General features: G+C 35.0%; 1 protein-coding gene across 5 annotated transcripts in view; it reads left to right on the top strand.

The window, feature by feature from the left end:
• The window catches only part of RALGAPA2 (Ral GTPase activating protein catalytic subunit alpha 2), a 284,872-nt gene that overhangs the window by 105,031 nt on the left and 158,754 nt on the right, over positions 1-21,087 (top strand). For 3 of the 5 annotated variants that reach the window (XM_036229723.1, XM_036229724.1, XM_036229722.1), the window contains exons 17-21: positions 1,863-2,003; positions 8,101-8,238; positions 9,691-9,788; positions 14,489-14,579; positions 15,942-16,118. In XM_036229723.1, the coding sequence (XP_036085616.1) occupies positions 1,863-2,003; positions 8,101-8,238; positions 9,691-9,788; positions 14,489-14,579; positions 15,942-16,118 (645 nt within the window). The remainder of the gene's footprint in view (positions 1-1,862; positions 2,004-8,100; positions 8,239-9,690; positions 9,789-14,488; positions 14,580-15,941; positions 16,119-21,087) is intronic. The other 2 variants (XM_036229721.1, XM_036229725.1) reach the window with 1 other exon arrangement.

Raw genomic sequence — 21,087 nt, 5'->3', positions numbered from 1 at the left:
CTGTAAAATATAATGGAGATGAGAGCTATTGATTTGGTTAGATTTATTATCTTTGTATATTTTACATATATGTATAGATACATATGCATGTATTTCCTATTTTATTTTATATTTTTAAAGATTATAAAATATGAATCTTTTTTGTTGCCTGTGAAAGCAGTAGTCTCTCAAGAACTTATTATATCATGGTGTTTTATAAATTTAATCTATAAAAACTAAATATTAGTGATTTTACTCAGTTCTGTTATTTTTACATTGTGTAATAATTCACCTTTTTGTCCTTCAAAAAGGCCCAGAATGTTTTTATGATAGATTTTGGTTTGTGTAGAGGCCATCTTTTAATGAGAGAGCAAGCAGATCATGAAGTTAATTTTTGCTACGTTTAGCATTAAGATGTTTATTATAGAAGACCCATTTGAAAGTGACTTTTTCCCCAATCCCAGTAAGAGAATAATTTAAGATTATTTTATTTTGATTTGCTCCACAGACTACACCTAGTTTGAGAAAATGTTTGTCATGATGGCAAGAGGGAGATATAAAATAAACAATTGCAGGGTAGGGAAATGACAGTTTAACAGAGAATACACTAGTTTTCAACTTAAAAGGACTGTCAAGGAGAGTCTTAAGGAATTATAAAGTAAAACTTTGTCCCTGAGTGTGAATTATGCTGAAATTTTAGATGTATAAAATGAGGGATTAAAACAAGTCAATTTCCACACAAAATAATTATTATATAATTATATCTAAAATATCTAGTGATTTTGGGAAAACACAATTATTTGATTTATTAAAGGAAAACTTTTTAAAACAATGCTGAAATAAAACATCTCTGACGTTGAAGGATGAACAAATCTTTTAAATCATTTTAATGTTTACATGGAAGTCATTTTCACTTAAATATTATTTTACATGCCTGTGAATGATAGTGTAATTGCATTGCAGGTAGTCCTTTAGAATGGGAATTAGAGTGAGGAGTACTGATGGCCAAAGGAAGGGGGAAAGACAGGAAAGTAAAAAGTTTGTTATACTTTTACAAATGTGTCACTACTGTTTATAGTTCCATTTCATTAGTGTCAAAATCATGTAAAGATTATAAAATAGCAAGTAAACCTTTATATTTTTGTTTCAAGGATAAAACTGATTTTACTGATGATGATTTCATATACATGAGGCACATTCTCTTTCTGTGTCCATCCGTTTTCTCAAATGGTCATTTGATTAGCAACATATAGAAAACTTAAGAACACTATAAAGTTCATAATAGGAAAATATGGATTTAATAAGCATGAAACATGATATAAAAGGGTGAGTTTCATGGAGATTTTTATCTTTTTTCCATTTATCAAATCTTTTAATGTTCAACTTGACTTTTATGTGTTCTTAAGCTTTTAGGATATTAATTTGCTAAATGATTTGCTTTTGAATACAGTCAACTTTCAGTAAACCAATTTTTGAACTATTATTTATAGAACAATTTTAATCTTAGACCGTATTTTCACTCCCTCACTGGTTTTTTTGTTTGTATCCTTTAAGACAGGAAAAATGATTTTAATGTCTGCTCAAATAAACAGCCCAAATGCAAATCTGATACACAGCAGAAAACAAGGAAAACCTAAATATAAAAGCATTCTAAAATAAGATTACTTGTGAATTGTCCCTTCATTCTCCCATGTCATCAGAATGACTGAGAGTTGGCTGTATTTAGAAACTATGATTAAATACTGTGCTTTGTACCATCTGCCTTTAAAGTGACCTTCTTCAAATATGTAAAGAGAGCCCAGAAAAAAAATAAGAAGAAGAATAAAGAAGAGAAAGATCCTGATGTTATTCTGACATAATTATTACTTTATCTCTCCTGGAAGCTAAGCGAAGCCAGTCTATCAGCAACTGTGTCCACCTTTCTGAGGCTTTGCCTGCCACTAAAAGCGTCCCGCTCCTCCTTCACACCATGAGCGCTCTCTTACCTGGTCTTTCTTACTCCTCTTGCTCTCACAGGCTGTCAGGTACTGTAATGCTGTCTCATGTGTCTGTGAATGTCTCTGGGCTTCTGCTCGCCTCTGGGCCTTGCTTCCTTTGTTAAAATCCCCACATTAAGCATGAGTGCTTGGGCATTGCACTTTGCTTTATTTTTAATGAATATTAATAATTGTTTCTATGTAGTAAGTCCTTGAGTAGCACTTAGTCAAGAAAAGATTCCGTGACACCAGTGATCTTTGTATTTCTAGTTAAGGATAAGAGGAGTTTTGGCCCATAGATTTTAATAGGGGAAAACAGTGATGTCTGCCTCAGGGTACCTTCTATACAGTGCCTAAAGAAAGGAAGGAGATTTTCATAAAATTTGAAAGCATGTCAATGTTAGAATGCTTACTGTGCCTCTCCCAAAATGAATAAACTGGAAAAATTATGCAAGCAAGGCTTCCTTGGAGTTAATAGATCATAATAATGTATAAAGTAATGATTGGTTTATGCAGATGTATACTGATTATTGAGATTTGAGTTCAAAAAATACTAAAAAGTATTAATTTTCCAAACAAACATTGTTCCTTGGCTTCAGCCAGTTGAAATTGAGTTTGGATACATGTGGTTTACACACAGTGTGTTTTCTGGTTTCTTAAGACTTCCAAACACCAAAAATGATTTTTGGCATAGAAACCTAAACAAAAGAATTTACTTTGCTCTACAGTGAATAGTTAGGTCTCAGTCTACTTATTTTTCAATGATTCTAAGACAAACTGAATCTTCTAACTAAAGAGAGAAATGTTTTCATGTTCTTTATATTCAGAAAGATGGCATTATAAATTAGTATTTATTTAATATGGGCAATAGCCTAATTGTGGCTTTCTATAGTACTAAATTATGTCATACTATTGTTTAGCAAAGAAAAGGTAAAGCTTAATTCCCCTGGAATACATAAAATATAATATTTTTTAATTTATAGAATATGAGAGAAGAAGATAGTTTTATTAAAAGTCTATGGTTCTTAGAAAACTCTTTTTTTCTAGTAAATACTGAAGGTGAAAAACAGTAAAAATGGTACATGGGAAAATGGCACCAGTCAGTTAACTGCCCATTAACTGCTTGATAATTTGATTTTCAAAAAAATACTACTGCCTAAAGATGATTAATAAAATATTTTAAATATTTTTGCTTTTTATTTGGCTGATAGATACCCAAAAGGAATTTTTTATGGTTTGAAGTTTTAAGTTTTTTACTAGTTTGTTCAGAATATGTTCTTATAAGAACTATCTTTTTGTTAATAATCTCATTTTGGAAACTTTTTTCTCATTCAGGATTATATTTTAGTTTACTCAGATTCTTGGTTCTCATATATATGGATATGATTTAGAGCAGTGATTCTCAACTGGGGACAGTTTTGCCCCCCAGAGAACATTTGGCAGTGTCTAGAGACATTTTTCATAGTCACAACTGGGGTGGTGGCACTGGCATCCCGTGGTGGGAGCCAGCAATGCTGCTAAACATCCTATGATACACAGCGCAACCTGCACCACAAAGAATTATGTGACCCAAAATATCATTAATGCTGAGATTGAGAGATCCTGATTAAGAGTAAAATGAAGCAGGCCATGCTGGGTCTGTGTTTTCCTGCCTTTGCCATCCTTATTTCTGATTTTATAGCACAAAGGCTAAAGGGACTTAGCAGTGTAGTGACTTTGAGAACAATCTGCTGTTCTTTCTCTTTCATTTGACAGCTACCGTAGCGAGTTCTGCCTTAGTCTGATGCCATTTATTCTTTACTATTAAAGTGATGGCATTGTCCTTTGTGACTGTCTTATCAAGAGACTGGGCCCAAGAGCAAGGCATATCAGTCCTCAGTCTTAGATTATACATTCTCTACAGTTTGACACAATAGATTATTAAATTTGTGCTCTAATTTAAATCCTACTATGTTGACATATCTTGCTCTAGCTAGGTGTACATCTACCTATACATAATATGCAAACACTTTTAATGTTGACTTTCTGGCCACAAGTTCTTTACTAATAAATATGATTGCTAATTTAGTTTCATTTAAGTTAACATTTTTTTGTTTTTGTTTTTAATCTATATGACTATTCAACCTACCAAATTGTGTTAGTAATATACACAATAGAACATTACTTACCTTCTGATCCCTTTGTGATCTTTATTTGGTGGCAGCAGAATTTGGGGAAAGTCACAACCACCTGTAGTCCATTAATATAAATAGCTACATAATCATGTGGGAAGTAGAACTGGCAGTTTCAGTGATTTCTCTTTTTCTTCTTTGTGGGAACAGTTCTTTCCAGCTGTTTTGCAATTTTAACTGCTTTTATTTTGGGATATTTGCCAGTCTGTAGGCCATGCAGATGGTAGATTTTATTTTTCTCTTAGGAACACTGTAGTAGTAATAATTAGAAGATTGGTGATCTTCTCTCATTCTAAAAGAGATTTAATGGGACCTAATTGAAAGTCTCACTTAGCTTCTGCATCTGGTTCTCTGGTTCTAGGTAGCACTTCCCGATTGTCAGGAAGCTTTCGTCAGAGTCTGGGCTGATTCACTTTTGGACCTTGTGGGAAACTTCAAGATGCTGAATTGGTTTACATCTCTTGTAATTTTTGTAGGGTCAAGTTGATATTGTGCACAATGCTTTTAAAGTTAGGAAATTACTACTAATTTTGCTTATGCAACTTTCTATGAGTGGTAAATGGAACTCAGAATTTTGGTAATTGAAGAATGAGCCTCACTCCATTTAAAAAGGTTGATTAAGGAAGCCTTAGATTAAATAAAGAATGAGGGAAATTGTTTTGAAAAATAGTCAGACATCTGGAATAAATAGAAGTTTCTAAAGACTTCACACACTTAATTTAATCATGCCGAGTCTTACTGGGGAAAAATGAAATTAAGTAATCCTTACTTAATCGTTTTTCTGGTGCTTTGTGTGGAGCTTTAGAAAGCAATGATTTAGTAATGATATTGTATAACTTACACTATCAAGAAGCTAGAAAGTTAGTGTGTTTAAAGTCTGGATTATTGAATTAGTTATGCTTGAGAGAAAGTGAATGATGTACTGAAACTGAGGTAGAAATTAGCTCTTTGAAGTAAGCCAAACAAATTGAGTGCTATTCAAAACAGAGAATGCATTCGACCTCCCGGAATTTTTAATGCAATTTTTATATAACTTAGATTGTTCTTTTTAACTATTTTGAATATCAGTTAATCCCATATCTTGACATTTGCATATCAGTGTTAAAATGGTTTTACATTTGTTATGAAGAGTAACCCCTATAACTGACACTGTAGAATGAGAGCACTGGAGAATAGTTGCTCTTTCTTAACAAATGAAAGGCCAGCAGAGGGAGCTCAAGAATTGTTTTTTTTTTTTTTTCAAGGAACAATATTGAAAAAATGTTTTTGGTGTTCATTTATTCATTTATACAAAATATATATTGAGTATATACTTAGTTCAAAGTATGGGAAAAGGCCAAGAAATGTACACTTACAAATCAGGAAATTGGGTTTAAATTGTGGGATAGGAAGAATTCTAAATTCTTTTCATGCTATATCACCTAACAGTTAACTTTAGGACTTGCTGAGGGCACCAGTAGCACAACAGCCCTCGTAGCACATTTGACATTGTGATTCCCCATATTCTTTCCCATCCTCATCATGGCTGGTCCCGGTCTCACCACTTCTGGTGGTTTCTACAGGCTTGGACTTTCTCCATCTGGGAAGCCCCTACCAACAGTTTTACAAAAACAAAGCCTTAAAGCTGCATTAGACAAGCCTTTTGGGGAGGCAGACCAGCTGGTGATGGCAGGCTCTTCGTCCGTCTGTTCTGTTGAGAACCACTGGGAACCTTGAATTTGGAAGCCATGGTACTGTGGCTGCATTGCATCCCACCAGATGGCGATATTCTTTATCTTTAAAAAGATGCTGCCAGTGTTAGCCAAGCTCTTGTTTCTGCTTATAGCCCAGGAACCAACGTCTACCAGTTTTTGGCATCACGTTTAAGTGAATAAAACCTACTCTTCTCCCTATCCATAAAAACTAGCACTTGCCAGTTATATTTTAGAGAATTAGGAAGCTCTTGGGCTCCCTCTGCTGATATTGGATTAACAAGTAGGTTCATTGACAAATATAAACACTTCCCAGAAGGTTCAGTGTCTTGCATAATTAGAATAAACAGTGAAATAAGATAGCCAGAAGGGGCTGGCCTGGTAGTATTATCTGGCTTCTGTTGCCTAATACTGAAGAGCCTAGAAGTAGACTTGTGAAAAGGGCTTTGTTCATGCTTGAGGATGTGTACATAGATCACGAATATGTATGTAGTCTTCTGTTTCTCTGTGGGAAATTGGACAATTATTGGCTGGCTATTCCAGAGAAGAGTAAAGATAACCTGGAAGGATGAGGTTTTAATGAGTCTGTGCCTTCCTTTTGCTTACACCCTAAATTCAGCTTCCCATCAGTATGTAAACTTTGACTGTGACCCAGTACCCTGAATTATAAGTGAAGGATCACACAAATTTCATAGTTTTGAGGTCTTATAATTTTTATCAATACTTTAAATGGAATTTTTATTTGGATAGTATAAACAAAGTAGCAGTCCGTTGTCGAAATCCCATCTCACATTTGGAATCTTCCTACATGACAACGTCTCATTTAGGGTGAACCAGCGCTTTGGTTTATGGCTCAGGTTAAAGGGTTATCCAGAGTGTGGCTCATTTCAGGCGAGGAATTGAGTGACACTGCCAGGTAAGATAATACAGACAGAATTTTGATCAATCTCTTCTTAGAAGAAGTAAAACTTTAGCTAATTAATTATTTTGGAAAATATGGTGTTATTAGAATGTAAAGTTTCATGACTACATGAGTAGTGCGGAGTCTGCTGAGGGATGCAGTGGTGGGGTTCACATGCAAAACCACACGGCAAGCTCTATAGGACCAGTGCCCAGGCAGTATGGGAAGGAGGGAGAAGAAGACAGATGTGAGGTTAGCATAGAGGATGAGCAAGAAGAGAGGAGAGCAACAGGTGCCAAATAGGCCGAGGTTGCTGGAGAGTAAAGTAAGTGAAAGCTCCTTGTGGGTGGGTCAAGTCTGTGGGGCGAGATCAAGAAGAACCCTGTATTCACTGTGAGGAGCATGGGCTAGACTGTACAATAATGGGCCTCGGCAGGAGAGAAGTGGCACAGTCAGATCTTTGTTGCAGAGGAAACTCTCTGGGGCCACATAGAGGATAGTTATGAGGATAGTTATGAGGGTGGCAAGGAAAGGGGGACAGTGACTAGTTAGGAGGTTCTTACAATAACCTACGCAAAAGATGACGTAACTTCAAAGCTGAGATTCTAGAGAGAGAGAGGGTGGTGTGATCTTCCAGTACCTTGGGTTGTCTTTGGGGGTTAAAATGAAACGTAAAGTTTAGAAATGAGCTAGGAGGGATTTCATTATCTAAGGGAATATAGTCTGCAATCATGCTAGCTGAGATTATCCAGTGGGCAGTACTCATCTGTGGTTTTCTGTTTTATGTCATGTATGTACTGATTCTCTAAAAAGGCTGGTGGGTTTTGGTACTTTAATGGTTAATTGAACATTGCACTTGGTGATATAAGCAATTAAATAATTATAGTATTTTATTTGGGGCAGTTGTTCATATATCCATTAAAAAGAACAATATATTCGAGATTCCCATGCTTCCTTTTATCTTCCTTTAGAATGTGTTTGTGTGTGGTGTGGGCATGCACGTGCACGTGCTACTTTTTACTCCCCTTCAATGTAAATGAGCCGTTCCGGGTAGCTCCCAGATCTCCCTTTCCTGGGCGTGCCCACCCCAGAAATTCCAACCATTTCTCTGGCTTTTTCTTTTAATTTTTTTCTTCACTTAAATTAAAAAATAAAATACTTTGTAGAACTTAAAAGAAAAATGTATTTTTGGAGTGGAATATTACTGTTAACAAGTATAGGAAACTTCGTGATGTAAATGAAGAAAGATTATCTTACTGTACAATTATTGTGAAAATAAGTATATATAAAACTACATTTTCAGAATCAGTTGTCTTAAGTGGTGAACTTATTTTTTTAAATATTGAAATACATCCCTGCATGTTTTGTGTTAATGCCCACAGAAGTAGAAGAATGTCAACAGTCAGAAAATGCGCCTGCAGTCGACTCTGGCTGCCTGGTGGCGGAGCCGCAGCAGCAGATCTTCCGGAGCAGCAGCACTCCCGATGTCACTGAGCTGCTGTGCTCAGAGTCTTCTCACGGTATGGAGACGCTCCAGTTATTAGTGCAGAACTGTAGATTTTGCCTGGGAAGAAGCTGCATGTCATAGCGCCTTCTACATATATTCTAATTCTGTTTCTTTTAGAGGAATGCACTTTTTAAGTTGATTGCAAGGATGTGATTTCTGGCAATGAAATGTTTTCAGTATTTATTTTAATACATTTATCTAAATTATATATACATATGTACAATTCTTTTCCAGTGTACATTTTTGAGAACTAGAAAGAAGTCTAGAGTGGCCAGAGTAGGCAGGAGGCAGAGAATGTTATATCACAAAGTCAGGGAGAGCAGCAAGTTTGGTAGAAGGCAGGATAGGAGTAGGCAGATATGGAAGAGCCACAAAAGTTGACAGTGAGAATGGAAAGCTGCTCAGGCTTGTGAAACATTTTATTAGCAGTTTGTGGATTCTGCTGAGGTTGAAAATAATAACTTGTAATAGCATTACTCTACATGCTTTCTCCAACAGCATTCAGCAGCAACAGTGTTTGGAAAGCAAAGAGGCACATGATTTGACCTATAAACAGTAAATAACATTTTACAATGAAAACACGTGTTTAAATTGTAACTTGTGTCAATGAATATACTTATTTAATTTAGTTTCGTGAGTTAATTAATAAATAAACCAACCTTATTTATCTACAAGTTATTTTACAGTTCTTAATGTCAGGGTCATGCTAACCTAATCAAATGAGTAGGGAAGTACTGCCTTTTGGAAATTCTCTTAAAATACAATTTAAAAAATAACTTGAGAAATGTATTACCTAAAGATTTTCTTTTCTCTGAAAGGTTTTATTTAAGATTGTTGTGATTTTTTTCCCCTTTACATATTTGGTAGAATCTACCATGTGCCTGGAGTTTTCAAATTTTAAAATCATTGTAAGACTATTCAGATTTTCCTTTCTTGTTTCAATTTTGTTAAGTTTTTCTAGGAATTTGTTAAACTCATGTTTTTTTCAAATTTATTGGTCCCAGATTATTCATAAAATCTACTTAAGATATTTTTAATGTTTACAGGCTTTGTGGTAATATTACTGATTCTGGATTTGTTCTTTCTCTCATCAGTCTTTATTCTCAAGCAATACTGAGCCACCTCACTGGTCTTTTTCCCATCAGCTCACCTGGCTAACTCAGACAGCTTTTCTCTGAGATTCCTTTCCCAAGGCCCCCAGAGCAGGTCTTTTTGCCCTCCCCTGTGCTAACATAATATGCTAAGTGGACCTGTTGGCCACACTGAGTAGCATTCAATCCTCTTTAAAAGCTCCCTGTGGACCCAAAAGACCAGATCTATAGTGTGGACTTGACCATTGGCGACCAGTTTGCCAGACTCCTGTTTTTATGTATTTTAGAATATCTAAATTTAGTAATTACCTATATATAATATTATTTTCCAGCTTTACTATCTGAACTGTTGATTTTTTCTGCCAAATCTCTAGGTCATACGGTAGAAAATGCACAGAATTTGAGTTCTTCAGAGCCTAAGCCTTTTCAAGAGAATAAAGGACATATGAAGAATGAACATGAAGGAATAACAGTAAGATATTTTCTAACCAAATCAATTTTTCATTAAAAATAAACATGTAAGTTATTATCACAATAAATTTATTAGTGGAGGTAATACTTTTATTTTAAAATTTTTTTCCATTTAGACAGGTCATAAGCTTGAACAGTCTTGAAACCATTTAAAGTCTTGCTTGCTTTTTATGTAAACTTATAGTCACATTGCAAAAATAGAAAAAAAATTAACATGAAATGGAATTTACTGCCGGGTGTGTATGTGGCCATCTGTAATTTTAATCAGTTATCCTTGCTTTTCAAACATACAGATTCCTTGTTCTTGGCATCATTTAGGTAGTAGCCTCCATCTGACATGAGTTACTAGATAAGTGAGTTTTTACAAAGATCTGGTTTCTTTTTTTAAAATATGTGAAATACCATTTTAAAAAACAAATATAAAGAAGAAAATTTGAAAGTAGCTCATAACTCATTTATGCAGATAACTCCTGTTTATTCATTTATTTAAAATATGGTACATATTCATAGAAAACGCAAACATTATAGAAGTGTTCAAAATAAAAAGAGAAAGCCTCTCCCTTGCCTGGAAAATAACCAGCATAAAGTTTCTTATGTCTTTATTTTTTAAAAGAGAAAATATCAGTCTATATATGTATATCCTGTATGTATATGTGTATTATATATGCATATTACAACAATTATATAAACACCCGCAAACCTACCACTTAGCTTAAAAACTAGAACATTTCCAGTAGCACTGCTTTGGCATGTAAATTCCTTCCTTGTCCCCTCAGAGAGCAGAATTTTCTTGGCTTTGTGTTCATCATGCCCTTGCTTTGCTCTGTCATTTTGCTCTATGTGTATGTATCTCCAAACAATACACCCTTTAGTTTTCCTTATTTTTAAACTTTATAAAAGCAGCAGTATTGCTTTATTCACACGTTAATGTGTTTCTAAGATTCATCTACATTATGACATCAGCTGTAGTTCATTAAGTTTTCTCCACTGTATAATATTCTACTATGAATATACCACAATTTATTTTCATTCTTTTGTTGATGGACATTTAGACTTTTCAATTTTTTTTTAATGAAAGATGCAGCTATATACATTCTTGTATGCATTTCAAGATCTACATGTTTAAGGTTTTCTCTGTGGTGGCTATCTAGGAGTAGAATTTGTGAGTCTCAGGCTAGAAGAATGATCTTCTTTACAAGAGAATGTATGTTTTTCAAGGTGGTTGCACTACTTATATTTATGCCTGCATTCTGTAAAGAATTGCCAGTCATCCACATTCTTACCAGCACTTGGCTGTTGTCAGATTTAAAAAATGTCGAGTCAAGTAGGTGAAAATGGAATCTCATTTTTGTATTTTTCAGATAACTAATAAAGTTTAAAATCTTTCCAAATGTTCACTGATCATGTGTGTTTCATCTGTGAAATGTCTAATGATGTCTTTACCATTTCCTATTGATTTGTTTGTCATTTTCTCTTTAATTTATACTAATTCTTTATATACTCTGAATATTGATCCTATTTTGGTTGTTTCTGGCAAATATCTTACAGTGTGGGACTTATATTTTCACTTTCTATGTGGTGTCTTTTGATGAATGTATGTTCTTAATTTTGCTATTCTTGATTATCAAACATTTTTATGGTTAGAATTTATGAAAATTTTAAAATACCAACTCCACAGGGATAAAAATATTACCTTATATTTATAAGTGTTTCAGTTTTTCCCTACTCATTTAAGTCTTCCCTCCATCTGGAATTTATTCCTATGTATGGAGTGAGGTAGGGATCCAATTTTTTCCCCTCACATGGATAACTACTTATGCTAGGTCCCATTTGTTGAATCTATTTTTCCTTCATTGATCTGAAATGCCACCTCTCTCTCATATGTGCTGTTTTCTAGATGTCTGAGGCTTTATTTTAGTGCTTCTAATCTTGATTTATTGGTTACTTTGTTTCTCTGTACAATACTGCAAAGTCTTAATTACTGTAATTCTCCACTTTTTCTCCCTTCCTCTTCCCATTCTAGTGGAAGCTATTTTTCTACTATCTTTTGTCTTTCAGTGCTGCTATTGAGAAGTCTTCCACTCATCCTATTTGTTGTTCCTTGTCGGTCTTTGTCCTTGTCCTTCATTTGCCCTACAGTACATTTAGATGCAGTTTCTTTTGGTTTTTATATTTGCCCTTTTTGATATATGCTATGTGTCAAGTATCTGGATTCTGCCTTCCATTGTTTTTGGAAAATTCTTGGTAATCATTTCTTCAATATTGCCTCTTTTTTGTTCTCTCTTTTCTTCTGGAATTCTGAGTAGAAATATATTTATACCTTCTCATTCTGTCTTCCATGTCTCTTAAGCCTTTTTCTTATTTTTTGTTCTCTTTGGTCCTCTGGTTAAGTCTAGGTAATTCATCAGCTCTTTCTTTCATTCAGTTCAATAACTCTCTTTACTCATGTAATCTGCTGTTTAATACTTCCATTGAGTTTTTTATTTTAACAGTCATACCCTTTGCTTCTGAAAGTTCAAGTTGATTCTTTTCAAGTATATCTGTAATTTCAACTAATCTCTTATTGCTTGTTCATTTTTGTGATTTCATCTTTGATTCCTTTAAAAAATCCACATTACAATTCTAAATTCTTTGTCTGATTATCTGAAATCCTAGGGAGGGGGTCTCAATTCCATTTTGTTGCTTTTGAGACTCTTGTGCATGGTGATTTATTATTTCCTTTGGTGTATGGTAATTGTTGATTGAGTTCCAACCTGGTCGATCTTAATTTACAGAAAACCTGGATGTCCGAAGTGCTGGAGTTCCAGCAGGACAACATTTGCATTTATTTCTTTCAGGAAGCAGGGAATGCTACTTTAATCTTAGAGTCTCCATTCTTTTGCCACTGGCAATGATAATAGATTTATGCTTGAGATAGCCCCATTTCACTGCTCTGGTTTTTTGTTTTGGAGGGAGCAGGGTGTAGATCACTTGGAGTTTTATTTTACTTCTTGTGAGTCCAAAATTGTAATCCAAATTTTTATGTAAGATCTAGTTCTGTAGTTGGAGGACATTTCATTTCTCAGTCAGAAGCAGAAAAGACCACATTCTTCTTTTCAATTAAGGAAATATCTGGATACTTTACCATTATTACATTAGATATGTATCATCCTTCTTTAAAACTCTGTAATACTTTTTCATATACTGTGAGTCTTCTAAGTATTTATGACTTACTTTTGTTTTATAGCTTAATAATTATCCTGTCTTTAATTATACATCTTAGTCCTTCTCATTTGTTTGCTTGTTTAATATTCATCCTTTTAGTTGGCCAGCTGAATACAGGATTTTTATATATTCTATACTAAAGGACCTTAAATTTACATCTTCATTCCTGACTATCTTCTGTCTCAAAGTCCTGGATTTTTGTTGCCTACTTATAGGACATTCTCTTTGAATATGCAACTCAAAGATGAAAATTAAAATACCAGAAACTCTCTCAAGTTCCTTTGTCCATCATCTTTCCTTCCTTTCCTTCATCACCATCATTTTCATGGTCTGCTAGATTCATATTCTTTTGCCATTTAATTTTATTCCACTGTCATATATGGCTAATTATAAGCTCTTTTCTGTCATTCTGCAGCATTTTATTTATCTTTTTTTCTCCCATTAGAAGCCTTACAGGCTTATTCCTGAATTACCATAACAGTTCCATAGCAATTTTCTTCTTAACTCTGTCCCACAGACAACCACTCAGATTTCTGCTCATGTTTTTAATAACAAGCTATTGTCTGGAAAATACAGTTGTTCATTTTGTCAATATTGGGTTGAAATTCCTAAACCTGATGCTGAAGGCCCACTGGCAGCTGCCTCTGTTAGGAAGCAGTATACATTTTCTTTTTCCTCTTTACCTGACTGCCCTGCATGGCCTGCTATAATCAGCTTCTTTTCCTGCACATAGAAATTGCTGGTTACTACTCAGTGCTTCCTGCCTTGAATCCCCTCCTGCCTTCTCTCTACCACTTCATGTCTGTTGACTTCTTGAACAGCTGTCCTGTAACTATGAGCCAATTAAGGTAACACTTTATTCTGCATACCTTTAGAGAGAGTTTATGTGCATATTTTGCTTATGTACCTTGTTATCATTTTGTGTAATTTGTGTATGTTTTGTCTCTCCAAGCAAGGCATAAATTTTAGAGGATGCAGATAGCCTCTAAATGGTTTAGTGCTCTGTATTTAGTACAAGGTCCAGTGTCGAGCAGTACTCAAGAAAGTTTGTTGCACACTTAACAAGGAGGCACTGAGTAACCTTTAGAGAAGTCTGGGTGGAGTTTATGCCTTTCCTGCTAGCACACTTACCATCCATGTATAACTTAGGCCTTTTGGAGAATTACATTCACTATATCTGTGCGCTTGCTCAGAGGAGCAAATAGAACTTTAAAATAAAATTATCCATATAAGTTGGCATTCCTTCTCAGTAGATCAGTTTAATTGGATGTCAGTTGACAAAGGAGAAGCCATAAATTTCAGATTTTGAGTAATTTATAATTCATTTATAGTCATTTGTGAACACATATCCTTCAAATGGAAAATTAGATTCATTTTTTTGTTGTTGTTGCTATTTTAATTGTTTCTTTTTCTTTAGAAATGTGGGCTAGAAACTTAACAATCTTATAAAAATTAAAACTTTCCTGTAACAAATGTGTTATTTCTTTTTGTCTGAAGATCTTAGTTCGAAGAAGCAGCAGCTCTGCTGAATTGGATTTAAAAGATGATTTACAACAGACACAAGGAAAATGTAGGGAAAAACAAAAGAGTAAGTTCCAAGAAATGTGATCTGTGTTCATTCAAATTCTGAGTTCATATATTTTGTTTTCTTTTTCCTTTCTAACTTAAGTGATATAGTCTGAAGAGACATGGTTGTGAAGTGGTACATATTTATTCCTGGAATCTCAGGACTGATAGTTAGTACACATGTGCAAAAAAAAAAAAAAAAAAAAAAAAAAACAGTTCTAGCCAGTTACTTGTACCTTAGAGGCCTGTCATTCCACCCCTGGGCCTTTCTCCAGGTGGAAGGCAAAACCAAGGCAGATGGCTAGGTGAGCAGATAGACCAAGAAGGAAAAATGATCTGTCTCAGAAAGTTCCCACAGGTTATGAGGAAAAAACACCAACAACTTCAAAAGTACATTGAAGTCAGTAGTATAGTATACATATTGAAAAAATAAAGTTTGTTAGAATCCTGACACATTATATACTATAAAATGTGGTTCTAATACTCTGCTTTCCTCAAAGCAAGTACTTCACAGGGAAGTAAACAGCTCAGGTCCAGGGCAGTTCTTGGTGAGCTGTGGCAGGCTCTTCTGGGTCTCCACCTTCAGACCCTGTTGGCTTAGTGTTCTGTGGAAATGAAATTAGGGACCTAAGAGGTTGGTGATTGGGACAACTTTCAGTTCTTTGCAAGTTAAAAGAAAACAGCTGATTAGAAGCACCGAGGCTGGAAACTGTCAGCAGCAGATATGAAAAGCAGCTGGAAGAGTGAGCAGACAGAGTAGACACATAAAATTGTTATGTAGTAAACAAGAGACTTGGAGAAATAGACCGTCTAGGTCTGTTTTGTGTCAGACAAAATCGTCCTATAAGGCTTAATAGCTTTTGAAAGCATCATTGTATTATGACAGCTTGCAACTTTTTAGTATATAAAGGGGAGAATTTCTATTGAAGAAAATGTTTTGCAGTGATTCTGGGTGATTCATCCTGGGTTGAGATATAGACATCAGGCTCCTTAGGTCTTCTAGCAGACAGAATAAGATTGCTTTTGTGGTGGAATCAATTCTCACCCTTTTCTTCTACCCAGCCCCATTTTAGTAGTTGAATTAAGTTTCAGTAGAAAACTTAAGGCCTTGATGTAATCTTTAGGATACTTGAAGTAGCTGAGTTGAAGACCCCTTGAAAAGAATGCCACTTGAGTGATATATAGTGCTCATAATGACTGAGCTCATAATGACTGTTAATGCCCTGCACTTAGATTTGTTTCATTGAGCAAGAGTGCCACACAGGTCCCTCTTGAGCTCCTACCCTCTGAATGATTTCTGCTGTGTCAGCCGTTTACTTGCCTGTAGGTAATTGTGATTTCTGGCTGTTAGTTATCTCACACTTTGATTCTTCCATTGTGCCAGGTGAAAGTGTGAGCAGTGACACAGCTTTGGGCTATAACAGCGAGGCAGAGCTGTCCATGAGCCCATGGCAGACCTGTGAGGAAGATGCAGAACTGAACACTCCTACAGATGTTGGGGCTGACTCTGATGCCCGCCATTGGTTACAACTGAGTCCCACCGATGTTTCAAACTTAACAGGTAATTGTGTCTTTGAAAAGGAGGCACTGGAACTAACAGTTGGGGGATCCTGGAGTTTCCTAGTTGAAAGAACTTTGAGGATTCTTTAGCACAGTGATGATGCGAGTGGCACCTCCAACCAAATTGGTCATGGCAGACCCAACTACCGGTTCATAATCAGTGGTGACTTCTGAGCAGTGTATGGAAAGGGTTCTAAAACAGTGGCCACATAGTGGAGGAAGCATGCCATGCCTATAGCCACAGTCCACCACAGGAGGAAGTGATGATCCCTCAAGCCTTTGCATCCTCACCAAATTTGCTTTACTCTGGAAACAGAAGTGATTTATCCACCTTACAAAGGTCATCAATCCAGGATAAGTTTAAGACTTTGAATAGCTTACCGATTAATAATTTTTTGAAATTTTACTCTAAAATACTTGATACATATTAAATAAGTTGTGACATATTTGTAAGTTTTAGGCTACAATAGTAAAGTGAGCAACAATGAGCCTAAGACACAACTTAAAAAAATAGAACAGCTCCCAAACAAGTGAGGTTTCCTATAGCGCCTTAAGTTTCTCTCCTCCTCCTGTCATCCTGTGACACTATCTCAATAATTTTTATAGTAATTCCCTTGATTTCTTTATAGTTTTACCACATATATCTGTGTTCTGAAGCAATCAAATTTATCATATTTTTAAACTTTTAAAAAATGGTGTTATACTCTGTATTTTTTGCACTTTTTTATCCCCTGAGCTTTGTATTTCTAAGATTCATGCATGGGTTATAGAGCCAAACTTTTTGGGTCTTCATTCAGGCTCTGCCTAGATATTGCTGGGTGGCTTTGAGCAAGTCCCTTAATCTCTCTGTCCTTCAACCTCTTTTATGTAAAATAGGGATATTAGTCCCTCCTAAAGGTTGTTGGAGGAATAATTGAATGAACATGTAAGTGTAGTGCACAGAATAGTGTGTGTGGAAGCACTCTGCAGTTTTAGGTCTTCACGTCCATGCATATATACACATGCACATGCACATTGTGTGACCCTGGATCTGCAAGCCTCATAAAGGCTCAGCTCTCTCACCTGTGTGACAGGGCTGATGAGAATGGGGACACCAAAGAGGAGTTGGATATTTGTTTTGCTTTGTTTGTTAAGTATCAGGAAAGACTAGTGTTCTGAGGAACTCAGTGTGGGAAATGCTGACCACAGCCAAGTCCTTCCTGGTCTACCATAGTCATGTTTACAAATAAGTATCTTTCATGAAAACAAGCTATAAAGTATGTGTTTAATAAAAATGTTATTAAAATGCTAAAAAATAATTTTAAAATTATAAATAAAGGCAAAGGTTTTACCGTAGTATTTTTTAACCCAGCAAACTTTTGTTTTTATTATAATATAAAATTTAACCAAAGTCTCTGATATTTTGGAAATTATTGATGCAGTAACATTAAAACTTAATAAAATTTACGTAGAAAAATGGGTTGGATAAAATCTTTTATCTGTAAGATAGATAAAACCAAGAAGTATGATTTTAATATGTATTTAATATGTGTGTATTTTAATTAAGAATAGAATAATAAACAAAGATAAACAGACCAGTTGGCTATAAGTGAATAATGTATTGCCTTATAATGCTGTAGTGCTGTCCTTAAAAGACTGGACATTTTTGGTCTATGTATTCAGAACTGCCAATGGTAGAAGCCTTGCAAAGGCAATGAGAAAATGGTTGTCAAAATCATGTGCTTAGTTTTATAAATTATTGGGTATCAATATGTACTTCTCAAATTTTGTATTCTTTTTAAAGTGATTTAAAATTCTTTATATACATGTATATAATTATAGATAATCATTTTGAATAATAACATTTTAAATTTATATGAGATTTAACAGTTTACAAAGAACTTTGAATCCTCTTTGATTCCATATGGTAAGCAGGCCAAGTCTTACAAACTCTGTTTTAGAGATGGGAAAACTGAGACCCAGGGAGACCTGGTTGTCTAGCTAGGTGGTAAGTACCAGAGTTGGTACTGGTTTTTAAAGTGTTTAGTTTCCAGATGCAGTGTTATGTGTACTCCTTTCCACTATGTTGCTGTTAAAATTACAGCTGTAAAACCCTTCAAACTATTTGAGAATCATTACTGTATTTGTGGAATAAATAGCTTCTTTAGGCCCAATATACAGACTTATTGTTGTGGTACTGTTGAAGGCAGTACTGCATCTTCAACAAGTTGACTTATTTAAACAAAAACTAGTTTTAATTATTTTTATTGAAAAGAAAGACAGTTGAGTAATTACTTTTTTTGTCCGTCCTTTGGAAAGATTAATTTTGACCTCATTTCAAAGTATACATGGGACAGCTCACTTTAATAAACTTGTGTGAAGTAATTTTATATGATACACTCTCTGTTGTGATTAACTCCTCTAAATACTTAGTTATTCTTTGAAATACTAATATAAGTCAGTACTCTCAGTTCAATAGTTCATCTTGTCATCTGTGAAAAGGACAAACTGTAATATGATAAGGTTTAAGGATTATCACAATTCTGAATTTAACTTTCTGTTCTTACGAGAACAATTTCTTTATAAATGTACAAAAAGAAAAACACCCCACATTATCCTGACCTTTAGGACACGCAAAGAAAGTGATCAGATAATTTCAGTGTATCTGTTTCTCATTGAATAATCCTACCAACAGTTTTCAAATGCTTAGAACAATAAATCCCTTCTAAAATCTTAAATTCCTTCATCACTGGCAAGCTAACAATTCAGTTTTATATTTGCTTTTTCATTTAAATCATTTCATGTTTGCTGAAAATAACAGCTAATTTATTGTGCTTTGTTTCAAAATGTACCTGGCATTTGTTTTAATCAGGTCCAGTAATAAATGCAGAAATGAAAATAATTTTCATGAAGGAAGAAGTTTATACTCACAGGTCTCTAGAAACAGGAGGCGTGAGGTTACACAGGGGAGGATTGATTGGTCAGGAGGCAAAAGGAAATGGGAAAGCTTGGGCAACAGCCTTTGTTGTCATTTCTATGAGAAAGGCAAAGCAAGACAGGGTAAGCAGATTTAGGATTGGCTAGGTTGAACAATTTCAGCAAACTTTGGACCATAGATGCTGTCCCTGGTTGCTCTGTACCTGGCCCTGGGGTGACTATGACAGGTGACACTATATTAGCTTGATGTGGAAGAGCTCGATAAAGGAGGTAGTTGGGAGGTACAGCTGTGGATTGGGTAGTTTGCATATGAAAGGTACTCTTCCTGGTTAAGCTGTTTACTATCTCTAAGAATTAGTAGCTATCCATTGAGGGGCAGTCCCTTCCCCGCCTGGAGGCACCAAATGCCAGAGCTTCAGGAATACAGAAAATAGGAAATATTGTTAATATATGTGTAAATTTTATTCTGTTGAGGTAATGATTTTGAGGAATATTTATGATCTATGACTAAGAATCAGTGTTACTACTGACCTCATCTCATTTAGTGAATAAGCTTACAAACCAGAAATATTTATTTTGATGCTGTAAGAAATAAAAAGATGAATAAGTCATAGCCACAGTTGATTTAAGAGATTATCAAGAGGACAGAAGACATCCTGATAATGACAAATAATGTGATAAGTGCTATGAAATTTATTTAAAGAAAGTTTTAATCACAGGGGTAGACAAGTGGACTAGTAGAATGTGTTATAAAATACATAACTGAATCCATACAGGCACAGAATCATGATATTATGAAAGAGGTGGCATTCTGGATCTGGCGAGGAAAGGATTTATTATTTAGCAAAGCCTGTGGGACAAGTATTTAGCCATATGGAAAAAAAATGAAATGCAATCCCTACCTCACACCATGCTCATAATCAATTCCACATGGGTAAAATACTTAAATATGAAAAAGAAATTCTAAAAACTTTTGGATGAAAATATTTTCTAAAAAATGTCTAAGCCCTTAGGGTGGGGAAGGTTTTCTTAAATGAGATTTTAAAAAAATGGATAAGAGAAGTATCAATTATGAATTCAACTTCAGCATAATTAAAACTTTCTTTATCAGAGAAACTAAAAATTTCTGAAGGGTGGCAAAACCTTAAAGAGTAAAAGCCAGCTTTGGTGCTCTTTTCTTTCCAGGTTCCTGTCAGGTCAGTGATAGGTTTTAAGATAGGTTTAGCAAAAAATGATGGCTAACATTTTGTTTTAGTGGGAGGGGGTCAGTGGTCTTCTCCCACTGGAATATAAGCTTGGTGGTATTCACAACTGATTCTTGGCTCCTAGAATGACGCATGGCAGGAGAGGAACACTCAGTAAATACTTGAATCAGTGAATGGATAAGCTTTAAGTTGGCAGGCTATTGTTTCATTTAGTGAATACAGAGATTATATTTTGACCTTTTTTAATAATAAAAATATGTAAGATTAAGTTTCAAAATCTTTTTTTATTTAGTATATTTATCACAGCCCTGCCTCCAAATGCTGTTATAGAAATCCTTTTACTACTTCTGCTTTTAATTATAGCTCTGCATGTGAATTACATTCACAGTTACTTACCACGAAAGCTGTTTTTGCGGGAATGGTTTGTCAATGTTGTCTACCACTAGACACATTTTTGGAATTTTCATCAGGCTTTGATCTGCTCTGAAGACATGAAATATTATAAAGAAAAATAACAATGATAATTACCATGGGATTAGTTGCTCACCTTCTGAAATCTTTAAAATGAACAACAACAACAACAACAACAACAAAAAGCAGATGAGGAAGGAGAGGAGGGTCAGGCTGTAGTGGTGGCCAACAGAATGCCAGCCAACCTGCTACCTCTCCCTTTGGATCTTCGAAGTCCAGGTTTGATTTTTCTGGTACCAGAATTAAGGTTTCCAATTGAGCCTTTTGGTTTGTGCCTTTAGATTTCAAGTGAAAAGGGAAATTCATTTCCAAAGTGCCAGCTGTATTTCTTCAACATTCTACCAAGCCTACATAAAATTGCAGCTATGTGAAATCGTC

The sequence above is a fragment of the Rousettus aegyptiacus genome, unplaced genomic scaffold (genome assembly GCF_014176215.1).
Source record: "Rousettus aegyptiacus isolate mRouAeg1 unplaced genomic scaffold, mRouAeg1.p scaffold_m13_p_12, whole genome shotgun sequence".
Classification (NCBI taxonomy): Eukaryota; Metazoa; Chordata; class Mammalia; order Chiroptera; family Pteropodidae; genus Rousettus; species Rousettus aegyptiacus.
The sequence above is the reverse complement of the archived record's forward strand: the minus strand, read 5'-3'. Positions and strand labels throughout refer to the sequence as shown.